At 46.4% G+C, this 22,483-nt stretch overlaps 1 protein-coding gene across 1 annotated transcript in view; it reads left to right on the top strand.

Annotated features, from left to right (window-relative positions):
• Positions 1-7,749: 7,749 nt before the first annotated feature.
• Positions 7,750-22,483, top strand: part of RBM20 (RNA binding motif protein 20) — a 59,059-nt gene continuing 44,325 nt past the window's right edge. Inside the window, exons 1-5 of the mRNA XM_042907803.1 lie at positions 7,750-7,849; positions 15,253-16,361; positions 17,774-17,835; positions 20,069-20,163; positions 20,737-20,834. Coding sequence (XP_042763737.1) covers positions 7,750-7,849; positions 15,253-16,361; positions 17,774-17,835; positions 20,069-20,163; positions 20,737-20,834 — 1,464 coding nt within the window. The remainder of the gene's footprint in view (positions 7,850-15,252; positions 16,362-17,773; positions 17,836-20,068; positions 20,164-20,736; positions 20,835-22,483) is intronic.

Consider the following 22,483-nt stretch of genomic DNA (forward strand, 5'->3'; position numbering starts at 1 on the left):
AAACGTTCCAACCTTAATGTTCTCATTTGCTCTAAGGAATTTAACAGAATTAAATAGTGCATGATCCCAACACACATAGGAAATGTATGCCTCATACTTCGCAATGAAACGCTGAGCATACACGTCCAAGACCTCCATTTCCATATGCTTAGAGACGGTCATAAATTCAAGTGAGTTGAATAAGTATTTGTTTAGTGCCTCTAATTTGCCCGGCATGGAGCCAGGCAGACACTCAGGAATTTGAAAGATTTTAGGACGTGGATGAGGTCTTCAAGGTGTTTAAAATTTAGAAAGCTAGGGTCACCCGTGGCAGTCATCATCTGGCTGTCTACAGCAGAAACTATATGCGTACTGTGGAGAAAGTCTTGCCACAAAAAATATTTATCAAACCATGTGAGAGATGCTTCAGTGTATAGCTAAGAAAAATCGGTTGATTGCCCACTGTGTTTGTGGGCTTATAAAAAGTTCAGTGTTTATTCTTAAGTATAATTGAAAACAAATGGTCATGCTGCTTGTGGTGACAAAAATGGCTTGTGTGGCTCAAAATAATGAAGAACAGATTGATTCTATTCCTTTATAGACTGGCAAGCCTCAGACTTTGCCTCACAATAGTTCTCCTGGGGAGCTATTAAAAATCCCAGTGTCAGGGCACCTGGGTGACTCAGTTGATTCATTGTCTGACTTTGGTTCAGGTCATGATCTCAGGGTTTGTGGGTTTGAGCCCCACATTTGGGCTCTGTGCTGTCAGCCTGTCAGTGTAGACCCTGCTTCAGATCCTCTGTCCCCCTCTCTTTGCCCCCACCTCTGCTTGTGCTGTCTCAAAAGTAAACACTAAAAAAAATCCCAATGTCTAGGGTGAATCAGAATCTATGGAGATATGATCCAAGCATTAGTGTTTTAAAAACACCCCAAGTGATTTCAGTGCCACCACGTTTGAAGTTTAACAATAAAGATGATTTGTCAAACACTTTTTGTTAGCATAGGGTGAGTTTGGAAGGTGGACTTTCTCCTGATATTTCTCATAATGTTGCTTGACTGAAGAATTTTTGGCATTCTGGAGTCTGATCCTTCTATTTTCTGCATTGGTGAACTCAGAGTGAATGGAACTTGCTTTTTTCCTATTCGGCAACCGATAACGTGACGCTAAGCCAGTCAACGAACTAATTAGATTGCCGGAGGTTTTATGAACCCAGAGTGTTTTGATTCCGGGAGGCCAAATATTGTTGAACGTGTCGACTGACTCTCTTAAAGGAAGGTAGGAAGAGTAGTGGCAAGTGCCCTGGATGTTACTCTTGCAGTGTCTGAAACCCCTGTGAAAAAGGGGGCCCCTTGTTGGTGTATTGGGTGCCTAGGAGATAGAAGAGGCTTGTTGTTTTTTTAAAAATTTTTTTTCTTAATGTTTGATTTATTTTTGACAGCAAGAGAGACAGAGCACGAGCAGGGGAGGGGCAGAGAGGGAGACACAGAATCCCAAACAGGCTCCAAGCTCTGAGCTGTCAGCACAGAGCCTGATGCAGGGCTCAAACTCACAGACCACGAGATCATGACCTGAGCCGAAGTCAGACGCTTAACCGCCTGAGCCACCCAGGCGCCCCAGGTGTGGCTTGTTAAAAATACAGTTGTTACCGAATGCTTTGTACCTCACCATTGATTCTTGGAGTTGTAAGGTAGATTCAAGATAGTCTAGTCCAGTGGTTCTCAAAGTACAGCATCAGTATCGCTTGGACTTGTTAGAAATGTAGGGGCGCCTGGGTGGCTCAGTCGGTTGAGCGTCGGACTTCAGCTCAGGTCACGGTCTCGTGGTCTGTGAGTTCGAGCCCCGCGTCGGGCTCTGTGCTGATGGCTTGGAGCCTGGAGCCTGCTTCCGATTCTGTGTCTCCCTCTCTCTCTGTCCCTCCCCCATTCATGCTCTGTCTCTCTCTGTCTCAAAAATACATAAACGTTAAAAAAAAAAATTAAAAAAAAAAAAAGAAATGCAAGTAAATTCTCAGGCCCCTGCCCGGACCTCCTGAGACAGCAGCTGGGGGTGAGTCCAGCATCTGTGTTAGAAGAAGCTCTCCCAGTGCCCACCTAACTCTTGAAAACCACTGCCCTCATTTCACCTTGTCATTTTACAGACAGGTTTGTTTAGTGCAGATTAAATGCCTCTCTCTGAAGTCACCCAGAGCTGGGGGAGGGGGAAAGGCTAGAAACTCCGATCTCCCAGGACAGAAATCTATACTGTACCATGACCAGATGAATTTGACTTTTCCTTGTGCCATCAACGACAGCTTTAAGAAAACACCCACCATCCTAAAATCATAAGGCATAAAGGGACCTTAAAAATGTTTCATCTGACCCTCCCATTTCACAGATGAGAAAACTAAGGTCTACAGGGTGAAATGACCACAATCAGATGTACAGTCATTGGGGGCAAAGCCTGTTTAAGAAGTAGGTCTACTTACGAGCCAAACAGTGCTACCCCACCCAAACTACCCCACACTGCCTCTTCAGCTTCATATAGACTTCTAGTATTTGGTTTAAGTCACATTGGTTAAAATGTCCAGGCTAATAGACAACTCTGGGAAGAGAACAGCTGTATTGATTGAGAATTTTAATTTTTAAAAATTATTCTGAAATTTTATCTTGATTTAAAATTGCCTTGGGAGGGGGTGGCGCCTGGGCGGCTCAGTCACATTATGCCTCTGACTCTGTCTCAGCTCAGGTCTTGATCTCAGGGTTGGGAATTCAAGTTCCGGGTTGAGCTCCATGCCGGGCATGAAACCTATTTAAAAAAATTATAACAATAAAATAAATAGAATAAAATTGGCTTGCATTTTATAACCATCCTTGTACATTTACCAGAAAAATCTCAGTGATATAAATTACCGAAAATAAAGGTACGAGAACACAGGGGCCATTCCCAGAGCATGTGTTTTATCTCAGAATCATGTAGATTAGACACTTACATCTTCTCAGATCACACACTAAAATCGCATTTTCTTCAGGTTCAGTTAAAAGGAAAAACTGTCTATTTGTTGAATATTTTAGAATTTGGTACTCTATGTGGTTGTGGTATGTACATAATTCTGATGGTGGTCAGAGACTGAATCGAATCCATGTTGTCCACAGAGCTTCATCTTTAAAGCCTCGTAGCAACGCATATGTGACACATTTAGCCAGGAAGCCAAATTGAGAATATGATACACAACTACTAAGTCCACACACATACACAGGGAACAGTTGTGTACTTGTACAGAAGTGTTTCATGGTTCCACACACCAACCATGTACCAGGTACTGTAACATGAAATAGAACACATAATTCCTGCCTTCGAACTAATCACGGGGCAGCGAGGACACCAGATGAGCCATTGAATGGACGATTATGAGAGAGGGTGGTAGGAGCTAGAAGAGAGTATAGTTGAGGCTACCGGAGCAGCTGGGCATTCTGGGGAATCACAGAAGGGACATCAGCACACACTGGATGGGGGCAGGAGTCAGAGAAGGCTGCCTGGAGGAGGCGCCCTCTGAGCAGCATGTTGAAGGACCCTGAGGGGGAATAGGCAGAGGTTTTCCGGGGAGAGGGAACAATATATGCGAAGGCATTCATGTTTGTTTGCATTGTTGTCCTTCAGGAGGGCAATTTTGGCCTATAAACCCCTAAATGCTTCATTTGCATGTATGAACGTTAACATTTGGTGCCTTGGGGAACTTGTGTAGCAGTTTTTAAATATACATTTCAAACAGCTTGCTTTTCCATCTCAAAAGACTGAGGTTTTCCAGAAGAGTTTGTTGGTTGAGAGGTTACCCTATTTTATGTTACTGAGAAAACAAAGATCTCTCCTAACCCCAGAAGTCAATCCAACTCCCTTAATTTTAGCCTGCACAAAACCAGTGAAATTCTGCCCAACATGAATTTTCTGAAAAATTGTGTCTCAGGCAAACCCAACTCCAGCCCTGAAAGAGATTTGAGCTGAATTTCACTGTAAAAGGCTCCTTTGGTCTGTGGAATGCCTTTGTAGAGAACATCTTATAATGAGGCACTTTTGGTATTTGGATCACTGAATCTTCATGGACAGAGTCAAGAGAGCCTCTTCTTGTGCTAAACTGCCCAGGAGAACAGGGATAGAAGAAATTAAGTTATTTCATGCTGATTGGCCTGCAACACATATTATCTGAGCCACGTATATGACAATAGTTGCTTAAAAGGTATTTCCGGTAGCTTATAATCGCTTAATTTGTGAGACGTAACAATAATAAAGTGTAGTATTTTGCATTTATTGTATATCAATTACATACTATATGATGTTACTAACATCATATAGTATATACAAATAACGATCTAGTATTAAATAATGTTTATTTATAATATTTATGATATTATGATTTAATATTATTTGATTCTGTCATCAGCATCAGCTTGCTTTACAGAGTGCTTGCATATCATGTTTGTTCTTTATAGCAACTTAGCAGGGCAGAATTATTATCTTGACAGATGAGGAAATTAAACCTGAGAGTTCTCAGATTTCAAAGGTGGAGGAGATCTTGGAGGTCCTTTCATCCAGCTTTTCTCATTCTACATAAAAAGGGAAACTGACTGGCCTCCAGTCCCACAGGGACCAAGCAGCTGCTGTGGTACCTGGGTCTTCCAATTTCCAGTTCAGCATTTTTTTTTTTTTTTTTTTTTTTTTTTTTACTTCACCATACACCGCCTGCAGGCCCTACTGTGTTAAAAGAAACTTGAGAGAATGTGCATTTCTTTCTTTAGGAGAAACACTGCTGAACCCCGTCCTACACGCTGGTTTATGAGCACACACAGGTATAGATAAGTCTCTTATTTTTATACTTTCTTCTATGTTTAGAGAGAGACAGACAGATGAATAAATAAACAGACGCACCACATGTGGATGTCACTAGGGAGGTAGAGGTGGAATTAGACTGGGCAGAGTCTCAAAGGGGACTTCCTCTTTATCTGTATAGTTTTGGGTTTTTTTTTTTTTTAATAAAAAGTATCTGAGGCAAAAAAAAAATTACCATCATCATAGCATTTGTTAATTTGAGGTGATGGGCAGGCAATGAACTTGTAAAGATTTGTTATATTCTTCATATTTTTAAGGTTTTAAAGTTGAAAAGAAAGCCAAATGTGAATATTAAAAATAAATTACGACCTACAGGACTATCATTTTATAAAGGGTATTTTATTTTACTTATTTATTTTAAGGTTTTTTTTGTTTGTTTGTTTTTGAGAGAGAGTGAGAGCAGGGAGGGGCAGAGAGAAAGACAGAGGATCCGAAGCATCCTCTGTGCTGACAGCAGCGAGCCCGATGTGGGGCTCGAACTCATGAACCATGAGATCGCGACCTGAGCCGAAGTGGGATGCTCAACCGACTGAGCCACCCAGGTGCCCCAAGGATATTTTAAAGAAAGAAAACTGGCACAGAAGAAGGAGCAGAAAAAGAAACGAATACGTGGTTCTTGGTGGATGAGTTGACATTCATTCTGTCTCTGCTCTAAGTCTTTCCTGTTATGACATTAGCAGAATATTTCTTCTTTGCTCTGCATTTGCTACATCATCGGTTCCCTTGTGCACATTTTGAGCACTTCTAGGAACTCCAGCAGGAAAGTCAGGCCTCTCTTGTGAGTTATGGAACCGCTAGTGGCCCCTTGGTGACTGCACGTCCCTGGTTCTGAGAATCTTCTTCTGATGAAAGTGGAACAGAATACAGTGGTACAGAAAACGGTTCATTTAATAACACCAAATGTGTTATTTAAAATAACATCGTAAATCATTAACCAAACTTATTGTGGCAGTCATTTTACATATCTGCATTTGTCGTACCATTATTTGCACACCTGAAACTTACACGATGTTAATATCAATAAAGCTGGTGGGGCACCTGAGTGGCTCAGTCAAAAGGGCATGCGACTCTTTATCTCAAGGTTGCGAGTTCGAGCTCCACACCGGGTGCAGAGATTACTTGACTAAAAAACTTAAAATTATATATCGATAAAGCCGGAAAAAATAAAATAAAATACTGTGACAAATTGGGAGAAAAACCACAGAATAGAGGAAAATTCTTTATATTTTAGTACCTTTAAACAAACAAACCAAGACCCCTGTAAAACAAATCACATCCAAAGAAACAGAGCCAGGAATGTGGTTTTAGAAGCGCCCTTTAATGAATGTGTAGGCAGAGGGTAGAATCCTGGCCTGAAGTAATACCCTGCTCCGCATCCCTTATTTACTGGATGCCTTCGTGCATTCCGGAAGACCTTTTTTGGTCTCAGTCTTTGTAATGTAAACCAGAAATGGTCATATCTGACTTTCCTTCCCATTTGGTCATCCTGGAAATCAGATAGCTAATGAGGTGAAAGAAAACACTGATTAACAACCTAACTAAAAAAACATGGAACAGGAGAGAGATGGTAGGATTATTATCGCTGTTACGAATGCCTCCCAGACGCGCCACGCTGTTACAAATCACTCTATGGTAATGTCATGGCTAAAGCCCACACGTGGGATAACGCCAGCATTGACCCAGTAATCTTGATATTACTCACAGAGGCCTCGCTAAGTGATAATCCAGTAGTTCTGTCGTTACCAAGAAGAGCACTATCAAAAAATGTAAGACCTCCTTCTCACAAAGGAGAAGACTAGAAGCCCCATTAGCCCTGAGGAATGAGGAGACACGGGGTCCAGTCCCGCTCTTCTCTAGCCAGCTCTGTGACTTGGGGTGATCACATGTCACACCAACTTCACTGGGTTTCACTTCTTTCCTCTGTAGGATGAGTGCATTAAACAGAAACGGTCTCTAAGGCCTCTTCTTGCTCCTAACATTTGTGACAGTTAGCTAGAGTTTGAACCTTAGCTCCAATATTACCTGGTATCATCATTTTTGTCTTTGTAACCTGGCCTTTAGGGACTGTTCCCGGTGGTTCATGTCCTGACCTAGCTTGTAAGTGTTACAATAGAGTCAAGAATTTACGATTTGAAGTTCGGCTCCCAGGAGACAATGGAAGGGCAGGACTCAGCAGTGCCCCGGCCCTAAGCATTGCCCTTTATTTGATTTGGCCACACAGTGAAGGTGTGACCAAACCTGGAAAACATTCTCTCACCTGGTCATGAGCTCTCTTGCCTGGATTATATTTTATATCTTAGCACATGAGAAGAAATGACACATTCATTGCTTGGCCAGGAAAGGGAACTGTGTGGAAGTGGAAATGAATTTAAATCCCTGCTGGGTTATCTTGGAAGATACTGTGCTTAACTGAAAATGTGTCCATTCAGGTTGGCTTAGGCACTGCTGTGCTCTGGGCTGTGGTTCCTGGCTTCTGCTTCCGGGTGGCTGAACATTACCAGGGCGAAGCTCGCAGTGAGTCCACACACATCCATACGGCTGAACTTCAGTTGCGTCCGTCTTTGTTTTTAATCCACAGCCCTTTACGTCTGTTGCCGACTACTTACCAGTTTACCCAGCAGCTGTTGTTAGCTCTCTCTGTTCTCCCCAAGTCCCAATCCACACTCCTGCTTCTTCTCTCAGCGGGTGTCCACCCTTGTTTTTACTTCCCTCCTCTCCATATTTACATCTCTCTGAGTTTTCCTCTTCCATCTCTATCTGTCTGCCCTGGCAGAGCTCACCTGCCATGTGCACTGATGATGCCGGTGATGGCAACGGTGATGGAGATATTATTAGTGATGGTAATGGCAATCATAATGGTGATGGTAATGGTGATGGTAATATTGATAATGGTGATGGTAATATTGATAATGGTGATGGTAATGGTGATGACAGTAGGGGGTCGTAATGGTGACGGCAATGGCAGTAGCGACCGTGATGGTAATAGTGATGCCCAGGGCTATGACGATGGTAGAAAGACTAGTAGCAGTAACGGTCACTGATACATTGTTTAGTGAATGCTTACTGTATGCTAGGAACTACGAAGAACAATTTAGGCACAACTCTCAGGACAAGCCCGTTGCTCAGGCGTAGCCATCCCAGCTTTAACAATGAGGACCTTGAGGGTGAGAGAGGATTAAGTATTTGCCCCTAGCCCCCAGTTTACAAGTCGCAAACTGGAATTCCAACCCATTTTGACACAAACTCTGAAACCTGTGCCCTCAGCCTCTGGGCAGTGCTCCTTCCCATCCCTGCCTCCTCCAGAATGCAGAGCACAATCATATTGATATGGCTGCTACTCCATAAATATGGCTGAACTGATTTTAACTCATCCCACCCCGAATCCTAGTGGCAATGAGATGATCTGCAAGGACTTGAGTGACAATATTACTTCCTCTGTAGAGGAATGTTTTCAGAAAGGGAAGGGTGTGTTGTGATCACACAGAGAATGTTCTCTTTCCAATAATGTTCTGGACATCTGTACAGCACCTAACAGTTTGCAGAGGGGTCTGGCAACTCTTTACTTAATCCCATGTCAATCCTCATAACGTAAACAAGAAAAGATTGTGACTTCTCTTTTTAGAGTTGAGGAAACCGAGGCTGGAGTCTGTTGTCCACTGTGACCCAGCTGACAAGCCTCACGTTATGTCTAGAACTCACGATGCCTGATTCCTACCCCCGTGTCCCACAAGGCAGTCCACAGCCCAATTGGCACTCACTCTATACCCTCCTTTGCTCCACATGAATGAAGACTAAGAACCATTGTATTTTTAATAATGATTCTTTTCTCCTAACAGGATAATTAATGCCTTTTATAAAGCCAGCTCTTAGTGTAGCAGAAATGGCCCATTAGGTGCTGGGAAACAAAATGGTGTTTCAGTCAGCTAGAAACTGTCCCCTGGTGAGGGTCACGGCATTATATCCCCTGCTCACAGGAGCACCTGTGTGGCCGGAGCTGGATCTGTGTACCTATAAAAGGTTGTTGTGTATCCCGTGCCCTTGTGGGGACTTTACTCGTGCACCCCATTCACACCCTGGCCTACTGACCATGGTACAGGCTCCTATTCCACCAAGAAGGGAGGAGCATTCTGTGTCTCAAACTTCCAAGAAGCAGGTGTCTCTGGTCGGAAGATAATCGCACCAAAGTGGCTGCCCAAGTTTCCCCTGCAGTGACCCTGGAGCTCCAACTGCTGGGGCCTTATGGTCAGTCCACTGTGTAGAGGAAACTGGAGAGTGACAGGGAACTCTTGAGTCAACGTGGTGCCATGGAGGGGAACCATCTGGATTAAAAACAGACGTTCAGGTAGGTTGGCTTTCTTATTACATTACTTTTATTAAGCAAATAAAGGAAATGCATTGATTCTTGTACAGAAATGGCCAAGCAGATGCAGGGGATACTGGCTCCAAGAATCCCTATGAGGTCATTCAGGAGCTGCCCGTGCCGCTGTTCCCGGGCCAGTGTCTTTGGGTCGGCTTTATTCTCAGGCAGGTTTTCCTTAAGTGGTGCCTTAAATTCAACCAGTATAGCAACTCAGTCATGGCAGGACCAAAGAGTGCCTGTCTTCCAGAAGTTCCAACAAAATGTCAGGGAGTGTCCATCCTTGAGCCAGTCATTATGGCCAGGGGCTCTGATTGCCCGGGTTTGTGTCACATTGGGTAGAGATTACCGTCCCATTTTGTAGATGAGAAAATTCTGAGTGTCAGAAAAATCGAGCGATGTTCCCCCATCATACAACCCATACAACCAGTAAGAGGCAGGTGGAAGCCTGAGTCTCCGACCACAGTTCACCCTACAGCTACCTTTCACCAACAGTGGATGCATCTTTGCATCTGTAGCTAGATCAGTTAGTCCAGAATGTTTGTCTTTGTTCAGAGTTCGGGGACAGCCCTTGAGACAGCCTTTTCTTTCACTTACTACATTTCTCTAAGACGTCTGAGGCTTGAACCACTTCCTCTTGTGCCTTACTGTTTTTGTGCTTAGGCGGTTTCAGAATACTCAACACCCTCTGTGTTGCTCTGTCTCCCCTGCGATCTCAGGAACGTTGTCTTTGTTCATCTCTGGATCCCCACCACCTAGCTTCATTGCCTGGCACATAACAGACACTCCATCCATGTGGGCTGTATGAACAAACACATAAATGCCCCATTGGCCCCTTTGAAGGACTCTTTCTGAGCAGAGGCCCAACAGCCCCTTGCCCGCGTCTTGGTTGCTCTCCCTTACTTTCAGAACCGGATGGATTATGTCACAAAAATCTTGCTGAATTTTCAGGACCGTCCCTGACTTGAACCGAGGAACGGCCCTGCCTCACTCCTTGTGCACAAATACTAATCCATCATTGCATCCTGCTTGGGACTCAGAATAACATATGAAAGAGCTTTGGGACAAATAATGAGCATTTTCAAACCGAGACAGCTGTTTTGCTCTCCCAGTGAACACAATATGTTGCCCATCCTTTCAACACTACGGAATTAAACCATTAGAAACAGTTTTCATCTGGTTCTCCTAAATATCCTGGCATTTAAAGGCAACTAGTTTTCCTTTATGTTGTATTTTATTTTTACAACTCTTGAGAGAAATGCTGCTTTAATTTAAAAAAGCTGTCTAAGTGAGCCTGGAGCCCACGTTTTTGATGTAATTATGCACCGAGGATTCTTCCTAACAGTGAATGGCTCAGAAAGGCAACCTCGTCCCTGGGGGCAGTTAGCCTTGCAGAGGCCTGGGTGAGTCACAGTGGCTGTGCTGAGTGATAGGCGGTTCCAGCTCTGTGCCAGATGCCCAGACTACATAACTCCCCGTGTGGCACTCCCTGCTCCCTGGTCCGTGGTTCAACTCCTTGGCTGCAAACTGTATCACTGTACAGGTTTAGGGGAAGAAATGTGGCAGATGCAGAGAACCTTGCCCCCACCCCCTCCCTTGCTATCCCCTGTGCAGGGCTTATGGGGGTTCTAGAAGGGGCCTGTAGCTTTATGTCTCCCTGGTGCTCAGGGAGTGCCTTGCTTATCAAAGGTAGTCAGTATCTCTCTGAACAGGGCAGGGAGATAAACGTGGGTGGAGATGATAATTTGGTGAAATAGATAGTTCTGGGACTTATTTAGGGCTTTCAGAGGTAAGGCTTTTCTGTCAAGCACTAGAAGCTGGTTTGGATGATCTGGGTTCTCACTAAGGTCTTACTGCTACCCAGCTAGTTGGCTTTGGGCAGATCACTTTCTGTCTTTGTTCTGGGGGTGAGAGGATGATTTGATCCTTAAGAGTCTGCAATTCAAAGCTTAACGCAACTGGGTAAAGAAAGCTGACTTTGAAAAGGAAGAGATCTCTGGGCTTTTCTGGCTCCCGGCAAGAATTGCCACAGAGTCTTGGGATGGACACCTAGTCAGATGGTCTGTGCTTCCTAGGACCCCGGGGGAGGTGGTCATGAGTTTGTTCATTACCAGTAAGATCCAGCCAATACCCCCCACCCCCACCACTGCCTCTCTGAGTGGAAGCTTCTCTTACATCTAATTTTCCTGCTGGATTATATTAGTTTCCTGTTGCTTCTGTAACATATTACCACACAATTAGTGGCTTACAGCAACACAACTTTCATATCTTACAGTCCTGGAGGTCAGAAATCCAAAGTCGGTCTCACTGGGCCAAAGTTAAGGTAACAGTAAGGCTGATTCCTTCTGGAGGCTTTAGGGGAAATTCATTTCCTTGCCTTATGGCCCCTTCCTCCATCTTCAGAGCCAGCAGTGTGGCATCTTCTTTGGTCTCTCACCTCTGCTTCTGTCCTCGTATCTTCTCTCCCGGACTCTGATCCCCCTGCCTCCATTTTATAAGGACTCTTGTGATTACATTGGGCCCAGGATAATCTCTCCATCTCATCACCCTTAACTTAATCACATCTGCAAAGTCCACTTTACCATGTAAGGTGCTGGCCGTGGGGCTTGATCCTATGACCTTGGGATCGTGACCTGAGTGAATTCGGAAGTCTGAGGCTCAACTGACTGAGCCACGCAAACACCCCCATAAGCAATTATTTTTAACACAAAGCCAGGTGTGCTAAGTGATGTAACAGTGACAGACTCAGATAGCAGGAATATAAGAAGGTGACATTAGTTCCAGCCATCACATGGCCCAATTTTCGGCTTAGAAATATGATTGTTATAGGTACCTGAATTTTAGGTTATTAACTTTTGTAGGCTAAGGATTTTAGGGCTTTATTTTCTGCTTTCTTTTAATTTTTTTTAATGTTTATTTATTTTTGACAGACAGAGACAAGAGCGCAAGCAGGATGGAGGCAGAGAGAGAGGGACAGACAGAATCTGAAGCAAACTCCAGGCTCTGGGCTGTCAGCACAGAGCCAGACGTGGGGCTCTAACTCACTAACTGTGAGATCATGACCTGAGCCGAAGTCAGAAGCTTAACCGACTGAGTCACCCAGGCACCCCTCTTTCTTTCTTTTAAATAGGATGGTGTGTCTTTTCCTTTTTAAGCCTCTTTAGTTCAAAAGAGGTATCTGGCTCTGATGATTCATGCGAAATCGCTTTTGCTTAAGGCTGGTTAAGGTTGGAGACAATCTGAATTTGCTAGACACAGCAGATGTTGGGAAGAAAATCAAGTGAGACTTCTCATTTCATGTTGCATCTGAATGGGTAACTTCTGTAACCTGGGCCGTACTACAGAAGAGCACTTGTTTCTTGTGGCTGACCTACAAATACCCAGCAAGGTTGGCTTTCCTGGTTGGAAAGACCATTCTTCCTCGTGTGTTCTTTCCGAGGCAAAGGGGCATCTCCTGTGAGAGCTCCCTGCAGCCCGGAACACAGTTTTAGAAAATACAGCTGACTTCTCTGGGAAAAACAAAACCAACCTTGTCTTACCCTGGTCATGGAAACTAAATTGGCACCTCATTATCGCCTTGTTAGCAGGGACTGGCTGTGTTGTGGACAAACCTGGTAGGAACTGTTGGCCCTGTGTGGGCAGGGTTTTGAGTTAAGCTTAATTGCTCTTCTAAAGCTCAGCTACTTAATACAACACGAGTAGAAATCTATCATCAGACTCTTGACCACCCTCCTTTCCCTTCGTAGTCTCACCTTCGCAGACCATTAGCGCCTCCCCACCTCTGCGGCTGCCATGATTTGTACCTGGGCCACACTGGGGCCATCAAGGCTTGGCTGCACCCAGCACAACTACCCAGAGGAGGAAAGGTCTGTAATCACCTTTAACCGTGACTCCCCCAGGCCTCCAATATCTTCCAATGCAGTCAACCTGTTCTGTCCTGGGAGCACAGTAGGGCTGCCGGCTGGGTGAAGATGATGTCTCCTTAATGACTGATAGAAGTTCTCGATTTCTCACAGAATGGGAAAGAGTAATCCGGAATCATTTTTATCTGGCTCTGACATGTATTTTGCACTTGTATTTGAATGTTGGTGTGCCTGATGTTCTGAGAACTCACTTCAGACAGAGCCATGGAGCAGCCCATGAGCAGAGGGTGTCCTCAGGGATAGCTGAAGAACTGCATCCCTGACCACGTCTGCCCCTTCTTTTCTTTTCAAAGCCTGGCTGGGGTTTGAATCCCACGCCTGTATTCACCAACAGTTGAGTGTTCACGGGAAGGTCACCTAATCTCTCTTGGCTTTAGATTGTTGCTTTGCAAATTTGGGGTGAACATTTTCTACCCCGGAGGACTGATGGAGATATCGAATGGGATGACAGGCTGAGCATTGATCACACAGGAGTATTGCGTGCAGTAAATGTTAGGCTCTCTCCTGCTCCCTTTCCTCCCTACCACCTCCACACCTCCTCCCTGCGCCCCACCTTTCTCTCAGAGCAGTGCAAAGTGCTGGCCTCAGCAGAAGCTCTCTTTCCTCGCAATGTCTCCAAAGTGGGAGGGTTGTGACATGACACACACTTTTCACATCTCCCCTTTTTTCCTCACCGTGCCCACTCCCAGACTCTTTTCCTTGTTCCATCAGACTTCTGTATAGAACCCATGACAGTGCGGACCTTGTCTGAAGTGTCCCTGCCTTGCAGTTTCTTCCCCATACTGAATGTATGACTGGGTTCTCCATGGTAATCCCAGTTTCAAATGCACAGTCCTGTTCTTCCCATTTTAACAAGTCCTGGGAATTCTAGTTCATCCACATCCCAAACACATTTCCCTGATTACCCACTACCCAGAAGGGGAGCTGAAGACACAGAAAATGTGGTCTTACAAAAGGGCCCTGACCATGGTAACCACACATCCAATCTTATATTGGTCAAGAAAACACCATAACCAACCAACAGAGTTCCCATAACCAACCAATAGAGTTGCCATGAGAGGCACATGTCAGACAGAGCACCCCCACAATAAGCTTCTGTGAGAGCCTGGCACTGCTGACGACTTCAAGTTCAGATTCTTCGCTTGCAATTTTTGTGTTATTCCTCATGCCAGTTGGGTTTGAGAGTGGGTTGAAGGGACCTTGATTCTTGTTTTTGGATGTGAAATGAGGATCAGGATGAAAATGTGTTTGGCACAAAAATGCACATGATATACTCTGGATGCAAGTTTATAGCCTGCTTTTTCTTTCACTTCACATGTAGACTATATGGATTTACTCCTGTCGCTAATTTTTTGTTGTTGTTGTAAACAGTGACTTGACCAAATTCACAACCGTGTCTACCGTTGGCAAGATGGTGTGGGGCTTGAATGGAGAGAACAGATACCAAGGGGGATTTAGTGGGCTGGAATGTTTTCTATCTTAACCTTGGTGTTGGGTGTACTTTTTTGAATGGTCTTAAATATTACAGAGTAAAGTAGAAATTTACTATAGTAAATGGTTCCTTAACATCTTGTTATATAGGTATAGCATAATGTACTTTGTTTAAACCCTCCCATCACCCCCATTATCAGATATTTGTAATTTTCAACTTTGGACTCTTGAATAATGTAGTATTATTAAACATCTTTGGGCATCAAGTTATGTCTGCATTTTAGCTCATTTTCTTAGGATAGTTTTACAGAATTGAATTATTGGGTCAAAGAGTATGTTGTAATGAGTAGATATGACCAGACTATCTTTTAACAAAGTCACACAGATCTAGACTATCGATACCATTGTGTCCACTCCACCTTATCTTTCCAGTCCTGAATGATACTAAAAAAAAAAAAAATGCTATTTTTCTAGGCAAAAATTTTTTTTTCTGATGGTGATAGCTTGTATCTCTGATTAGCAGTGAGGTTGACCATTCTGTCATAAAATAATTTTCCATCAGAGCTTTAAAAACGTTGACATGTATGCATGAGTACAGGCTTTTTGCAGACTCATATATAGGTGGGCCCTGGGTTTTATATGAGACGGGGGGACCACAGATGAGCAAAGAAAGAGCCCCTTGCTCCCTGGGTGAAAACTAGCTGTGCATCTAGACTTTTTGTGTTTCTGCAGTGCCGCCAAGCTCCTGGACAAGAACCCGTTCTCGGTCAGTAACCCGAACCCTCTGCTTCCTTCGCCTGCCAGTCTCCAGCTGGCCCAGCTACAAGCCCAGCTCACCCTCCACCGGCTGAAGCTGGCACAGACAGCTGTCACCAACAATACCGCAGCCGCCACGGTCCTGAACCAAGTCCTCTCCAAAGTGGCCATGTCCCAGCCTCTCTTCAACCAGCTCAGGCATCCGTCTGTGATCAGCGCCCCCCAGAGCCATACGGGGGTGCCTCAACATGCTGCGGCCGTGCCCAGCGCCCGGTTTCCCTCGAATGCCATTGCCTTCTCACCCCCCGGCCAGACGCGAGGCCCGGTACCCTCTGTGAGCCAACCCCCCAATGCCGTGGTGATGCATCCTTTCAGTGGAGTCCTGCCTCAGACCCCTGCCCAGCCAGCAGTCATCCTGGGCATTGGCAAGACTGGGCCTGCCCCTGCTGCGGCGGGATTCTATGAGTATGGCAAAGCCAACTCCAGCCAGGCATATGGCTCTGAAACAGACAGTCAGCCCAGCTTCCTGCCAGCCACGGCCTCTACCACGGGCAATGTGACCTATGAAGGGCACTACAGCCACTCAGGGCAAGATGGCCAAGCTGCCTTTCCCAAGGACTTCTACGGACCCAACTCCCAAGGGTCGCATGTGGCAGGTGGATTTGCGGCCGAGCAGGCCGGGGGCATGAAAGGCGAGGTAGGTCCACTGCTGCAGGGTCCAAACAGCCAATGGGAGACCCCCCATGGATTCTCTGGCCAAAGCAAGCCCGATCTTACAGCAGGCCCTAGCCTGTGGCCTCCACCCCCCAGCCAGCCCTATGAGCTCTATGACCCCGAGGAGCCCACCCCAGACAGGACCCCTCCTTCTTTTGGGGGTCGGCTAAACAACAGCAAACAGGGTTTCAGCGGTGCCCGGAGGCGGGCCAAGGAGGAGCAGGCGATGCTGTCCGTGCGGCCCCTGCAGGCTCATGAGCTGAATGACTTTCACGGTGTGGCTCCCCTTCACCTCCCACACATCTGTAGCATCTGCGACAAGAAGGTGTTTGATTTGAAGGTGAGTCCTGCGAGATAGCCTGGGAGCCACCGCTGGAGCCTGGGGGTGCTCCCCGCCACAACCCTGCTCTTTGCTACTCAAGAGCGAGGAACTGTCACCGTCGGGGACTAGGTAGCAGCATTTTGCCATCAGTTCCCTTGATTAAAGTTATAGGGGTTAGAACCAAAGTTCATTTCAGAAATGTATCAGGGCCAGTCCCTTGCTTTAAGGCAAGGAAGAGATTCTTTCCCATGTTTATGGATGAGAAAGCTGTGGCTGAGTCGGGGATCAGGTGACCCCACCTGGGTGACAGAGAAGGGACTCAAGGCCTGGTCTCCTGCCTCCTTGAGGAGGACTCTTCCTGCGAGGTATGCCCAGAGTACATTGTACTGAGTATGGAAGGGGAGGAAAACGCTGGAAGAATTTTGGATGAGGGTAAGAGAGCACCTCTCAGGTGAGATCTGGACACATTTTGTAGAGTGCCTCAGCTTCCCATCTGCAAGACGGAGATGGGGCCTCATCGTACCTTCCCAGTGGTTGTAATACGCTTTGGGCCCCTTAAGCAAAGGTTCATTATAGTATAAATCCATGCCCCCACCCCCCGCCAAAACGTGTTAGTGATGCAGTGAAATACTCCAGAGCAATAATGATTCGGACAGCTAACATATATTAAATCCTTTCCATATGTCAACAGTAATCCTGGGAGGTAGATACTATTATTATTCTCATGTTGCAGATGAGAAAACCGAGGCCCAGAGAGAGGAAAGGACTTGCCCAGGGCCCCATAGCTAGAGAGTGGCAGAGTGGAGATTCCAACACGGGTCTCGCTCTCCCAGAACCGGTGCCACTTGAGCACTGGGCTGTGCTGCCTCTCTTCTCTCATCCCATCTGCAGAGCATAGTGATTCCCATGTAATGGAAGTCACACCACAGTGTGTCCTTCACCTCTGCTTGGGTCACGTTGTGCAGGTGCATCCCTGTCACCCACGGGGAGGGGGCTGGCTGACACTGGGAGGCGATGGTGGATTTCGTCTCATAAGCCTTTCTTAAGGCTTTGCAGCTCAGATTTTCCCAACCAGACGTAGAAATGGGTGGGGTCTCTCTGGGGGAGGAGGGAGGGAGTGGGAGGTGGGAGGTGCCATGGGACTAAGGGTGCCCGGAGAGAGGAGGAGAGAACCCGACTTGGGATTCCGGGCTTCTGTCCACGATGAGCGAGGGATATGCGGGTCTGGCCGATGGAGTGAGGGCTAGATGGGAAGGCAGGTATGGAGAGGAGCCAGGAGGGAGAGGAGGAGCAGAGGGAGATGTGTTTGCAGGGTTGGTCCAGTTTCTGGGCTCTGAGCCTCCTGCCTGATGGGGAAGCCTGCACTCATCCCTTACCTTCTCATGGACTCAGTTTCTGCTTCAGTCATTTTTCCTTTCCTTCCGGTCTAGGACTGGGAGCTTCATGTGAAAGGGAAACTACACGCTCAGAAATGCCTGGTCTTCTCTGAAAAGTAAGTGCTGGCCGAGAGAACAGGTCCGTGCGTGTGTTCAGCAGGTAATCACTGAGCACCTACTGTGTGTCACATTCTGTTTTAGGTGCTGGGGAAACAGAGAACAAAACAGGAAAATGACCCTGTCCTCAAGGAGCTTATACTTAACGGTGGGGGTTGGGGGGCGGGAAGCAGATGATAAAGAAAATAAGCAAGTGAATTATATAGCATCCCTGGTGGTAAATCCTAAGCAGAAAACAGCGTCAGGGCAGGGGCAGGAAGCATGTGTGTATACACATGTGCACTTGCAGGGGCTGGTCCTTGCATTTTATTTTATTGCTTTTTTTAAAAGTTTATTTATTTTGAGAGAGAGAGGAGGGCAGGGGCAGAGAGAGAGGGAGAGAATCCCAAGCAGGCTCCCCACTGTCAGTGCGGGGCTTGATCCCACGAACCATGAGATCATGACCTGAGCTGAGATCAAGAGTCGGACGCTTAACCAGCTGAGCCACCCAGGAGCCCCTGGTCTTTAAATAGGGTGGCCGAGGCAAGGCCTCAGTGAGGATACCTCAGGAGGTGGGGAATGAGCCCCTGGCCGTCTGGCGGACATGTACCCCCAGCAGAGGGAACAGCAAGTTGGAAACTTGATGTGGCTTTGGGATGCTCAGGCAGCAGCAGTGTGACCAGAGCAGAGTACTGGAGTGAGGAGCCAGAGACGTGCCAGGGCCTGGTCCTGAGCTCCTGGGCTTGTTGTGAGGACTTTTGTTTTGCTTTGAGAGTGAGGGCTGAACAAAGGAGTGGTGCCCTCTGGCTCCAGTGAGTGGGGCCTTGGCTGCTGGGCTGAGAATAGACAGGAGCGGGTTGTGGGCAGACCAGTAAGCAGGGGGCTGTGGTAACGCGGGCAGAGAAGAGGTCACATGACCTAGGGTGTGACCAACCGGCTGGAGTGAAGTGATCTGAAATGAGCACATTCCAAAGGCTCCCCTTTCTTATTCACAATAACCAGTGGGTGGAAGTAACCCAAATGTCCACCGACAGATGAATAGGTAAACAATGTGTTATATCCCTACGCTGGAATATCATTCAGCCTGAGGAAAGGGACTTCTGACACATGAAGCGACACATGGCTGAACCTTGAGGACATTGTCGTCCATGAGGTAAGCCAGTCACAAACGGACACGTACTGGATGATTCCGCTTACAGGAGTTGCTGCAAGAGTCAGAAAGTAGAATGGTGGCAGCCAGGGGCTCAGGCAAGGGAAGAGGGGTGTTTGTTTTCTAATGGGGGCAGTTTCCGGTTTGCAAGACGAAGAATCCTGGACTTGGACGGTGGGGACGGCTGCACAACAGTATGAATGTGCTTCATGCCTCTGAACTGTACACTTAGAAATGGTTATGATGGCAAATTTTAGGTATATTTGATTGCAACTCAAAAACTAATTTCATAAGGGTCTCCCTTTTCCGGCTCCCTCTTTTTTTGTTGCGGTAAAGGTCACGTAAGACTCACCATTTTAACCAACTTAGGGTACAGTTCAGTGGTATTTAGCAGAGTCACAAGGTTGTGCAGATATCACCACTATGTGGTTCCCGAACATTTTCATTACCCCCGAACCCCATACCCATTAAGTGCTCATTCCCTTTCCCCCTCCCTTGTAGACTGGCAACCACTAATCTGCTTTCTGTCCCTATGGATTTGCCTCTTCTGGACACTTTGTGCAAATGGAACCATTTAATAATAGGGCCTTTGATTGCTGGCTTTTTTCACTTAGCAAAATATTTTCAGGGTTCATCTATGTTGTGGTATTTACCACATTTTTATGGCTGAATAATATCCCATTATATGTATATTACCACATTGTGGTTATCCATTCATCTTTTGATCTATATTTAGGTTGTTTTTTCACCTTTTGGCTATTGTGAATAGTGCTAATATGAACATTCATGTACAAGTGTTTGAACATTTTTTTTAAGTTCATTTATTTTGAGAGAGAGAGAGAAAGAGAGAGCATGGGAAGGGCAGAGAGAGAGAGAAGAAGAGGATTCTAAGCCACTGAAGGGCTTAATCTCATGAACTGTGAGATCATGACCTGATCAGAGATCAGGAGTCAGATGCTTAACCGACTGAGCCATCCAGGTGACCCTGAACATTTATTTTTAACTATTTTGGGCCTTTGGCTGGGAGTGGAATTTCTGGGTCCTATGGTAATTCTTCGTTTAACTTATTGAGTTACTGGTTCCCCTTTTCCACCTCTCTCCAGTGCTGGCATCCGGTGTATACTCGGTTCAGCAGAGGGAACGCTGGGTGCCTCTCCCAACAGCACAGCCGTTTATAATCCTGCTGGGAACTCTGAAGGTGAGTAAGGCCCTTCAGGTCAGCCACTTGAAGCAGAAACCAACTTCCCAAAGGCTTACTATGTCACATCCTTAATAGCCAAACTTCCCTGATGTGCCGTGTGTGTGTGTGTGTGTGTGTGTGTGTGTGTGTGTGTATAGCAGACAGATCCCAAGACACTAAAATGTATTGGCCTACGCTCTAGGCTCTTAGGGACATAAAGCTTTGTTGGTTACCAACATGCCCAGGGGTAAAATCACACCAATCACTAATCAATGTATTGAGAGGAAATTTTAATTTTTTTCTTCCAATTTACATCCTAATCATGACTTTTTTTAAAAAAATAAAGTTTATTTATTTTGAGAGAGAGAGAGTACAAGTACGGGAGAGGGAGAGAGAGAGAGGATCCCAAGCAGAGTCTGCACTAACAGGGTGGGGCTTGAACTCAAGAACCACGAGATCATGACCTGAGCCGAAACCAAGAGTCGGATGCTTAACCAACTGAGCCACCCGGGTGCCCCCATCTTAATCATGATTTTTGAAGGTAAAGCAAATGACTAGGATTTCACACACTTGGTGTAATTTATCATTTAGATTATGCCTCAAACCTTGGATCATCGTATGCGGCCATTCCAGCAAGGTCATTTGCTCAGTCAAATCCTGCATTTCCTTCGGCTTCCCCGGGGACAAACGTGAGTACAGAAGCATGTTCTCCACTGTCATAGTCATCATCAAAGCATTTGTGTCACCCGCTATTCCTGGGTGTAGAGGTGCAAAGGATGCTGGGATCAAGTTGGCACAGATGCGGCTTTGTGTAGGGCAGGAAACCGGGTCCTGTGGGCAGAGGTCAATGGGTGTTTTCTTCAGTCCAGCTAGCATTGAAACACACACACACAAAACTGACATGCGTTGTTAAAATCGAAAGCACACATAGACTTTCTAGCATTCAGCATTGGTTTAAGGGGGAAAAAAGGTTTGAGCTTTTGTATGTATGTGTGTGTGTAAGACTTTTCGCGATTTTATTCACGTGGATTATTTCCTATGATGGGTAATTCTGGAAGTTGAACCAGAAAGAGAAAATGTGTTTGAAAGTAAGGACCATGCAGTGATGGGATTTGTTGGCCCCTTGGGGAAATAGTTGCTTCTGTGAAATCCTTGTTTTAGTTGTGTTTTCATTTCTCTCTCTCTACAACATGCTCTCCAGTCCCTCAAACTCAAAAGCTTCACTCCCCCTTTGCCTACTTATTGTGATAATTTCCCTTTCCTCTTGGTTTTTCTGTTTGGTCACCACATGTAGCCTCTTCCTCCAGAAGCTTCTACTCCAGAACATGTGGAGGGAGGTGGGAGAGGCAGAACCAGAACCGACTGTGGAACAAAATGTGTGGCCCAGCCCTGCCAGAGGGCGCGTGTGTGTGTGTTCGTGGCCATGCCTGGATTTCTTTCAGTTTGTGGTGCGAGCGGTTGTATCCTCTTTCTCCTCATGCGACGAGTGAGCACGAGCTCGAGTGCCATCCCCTCCATGTGTGGGGGTGTTCATGCAGAGCTTCGGAAGGGCAGGCTGAGAAGTGTAGGCGTTAGGCCCCCCCGGGGATGAGTGAGTGGGGAGGCCTGCCTGGGCGGAGATTTCTGTTTGCGTGTGTCTGGCTGTGTGTGATGTTTAACAGGAGAAGCGCCCTGAGACAGAGCTCTGGGCTGGAAGCCCACGCACGTTTTGGTGAAAGAGAATTTTGTGGTTTCCCTCTCTGCGCTCACCGCGCTGAGGGCCACGCCCAATCGGTGCAGCTTTGGGTCAGTCCCGGGAGGGTAGTAAGGCCTGTCATTTGTCTTTGACCTTGTGTCTGGACAGGGGTGTGGGCGGCTCCAGCACCACCCCCACCCCGGCGTCTGTTTCCCACTGTGGCGTGTCTGTGCCCAAAACCCTGCTCTGAGTTCTCAGCACGGAGGGGAAGGGGACTGTGACCAGATGGGCAGGCAGTGAGAGGTGGGCCAGGGATCTGGGCAGGGAAAGCGAGCCGATGTCCACTGAGCCCCTTTGTAAAGGGGAAGGGACTGAGCGGCAGAGGAGAAGCGAGAGCAGGACGACTCCTCTGCGTGTGTCCCGTGCCCCAACCCCACCCTCCGGCACTGACCAGGGAACAAGAAGCCCTTTCTTGCGGATGTGGAGCCAAGAGACCTGAGTTCAAACCCTACTCTGGAGCACACAGGCTCAGTGGCTGCGGGCAAGTCACTTCATTACGCTGAGGCTCCCTTTCAAATGGGGACAATAACTCCCCTAATAAAGACTTTTGAAAGTAAAGCAAACAGCTGTGTTCTTACCAGACTTGTGTAATTGACCGTTTTG

This window comes from Panthera leo, chromosome D2 (genome assembly GCF_018350215.1).
Source record: "Panthera leo isolate Ple1 chromosome D2, P.leo_Ple1_pat1.1, whole genome shotgun sequence".
In the NCBI taxonomy this organism is placed as follows: domain Eukaryota; kingdom Metazoa; phylum Chordata; class Mammalia; order Carnivora; family Felidae; genus Panthera; species Panthera leo.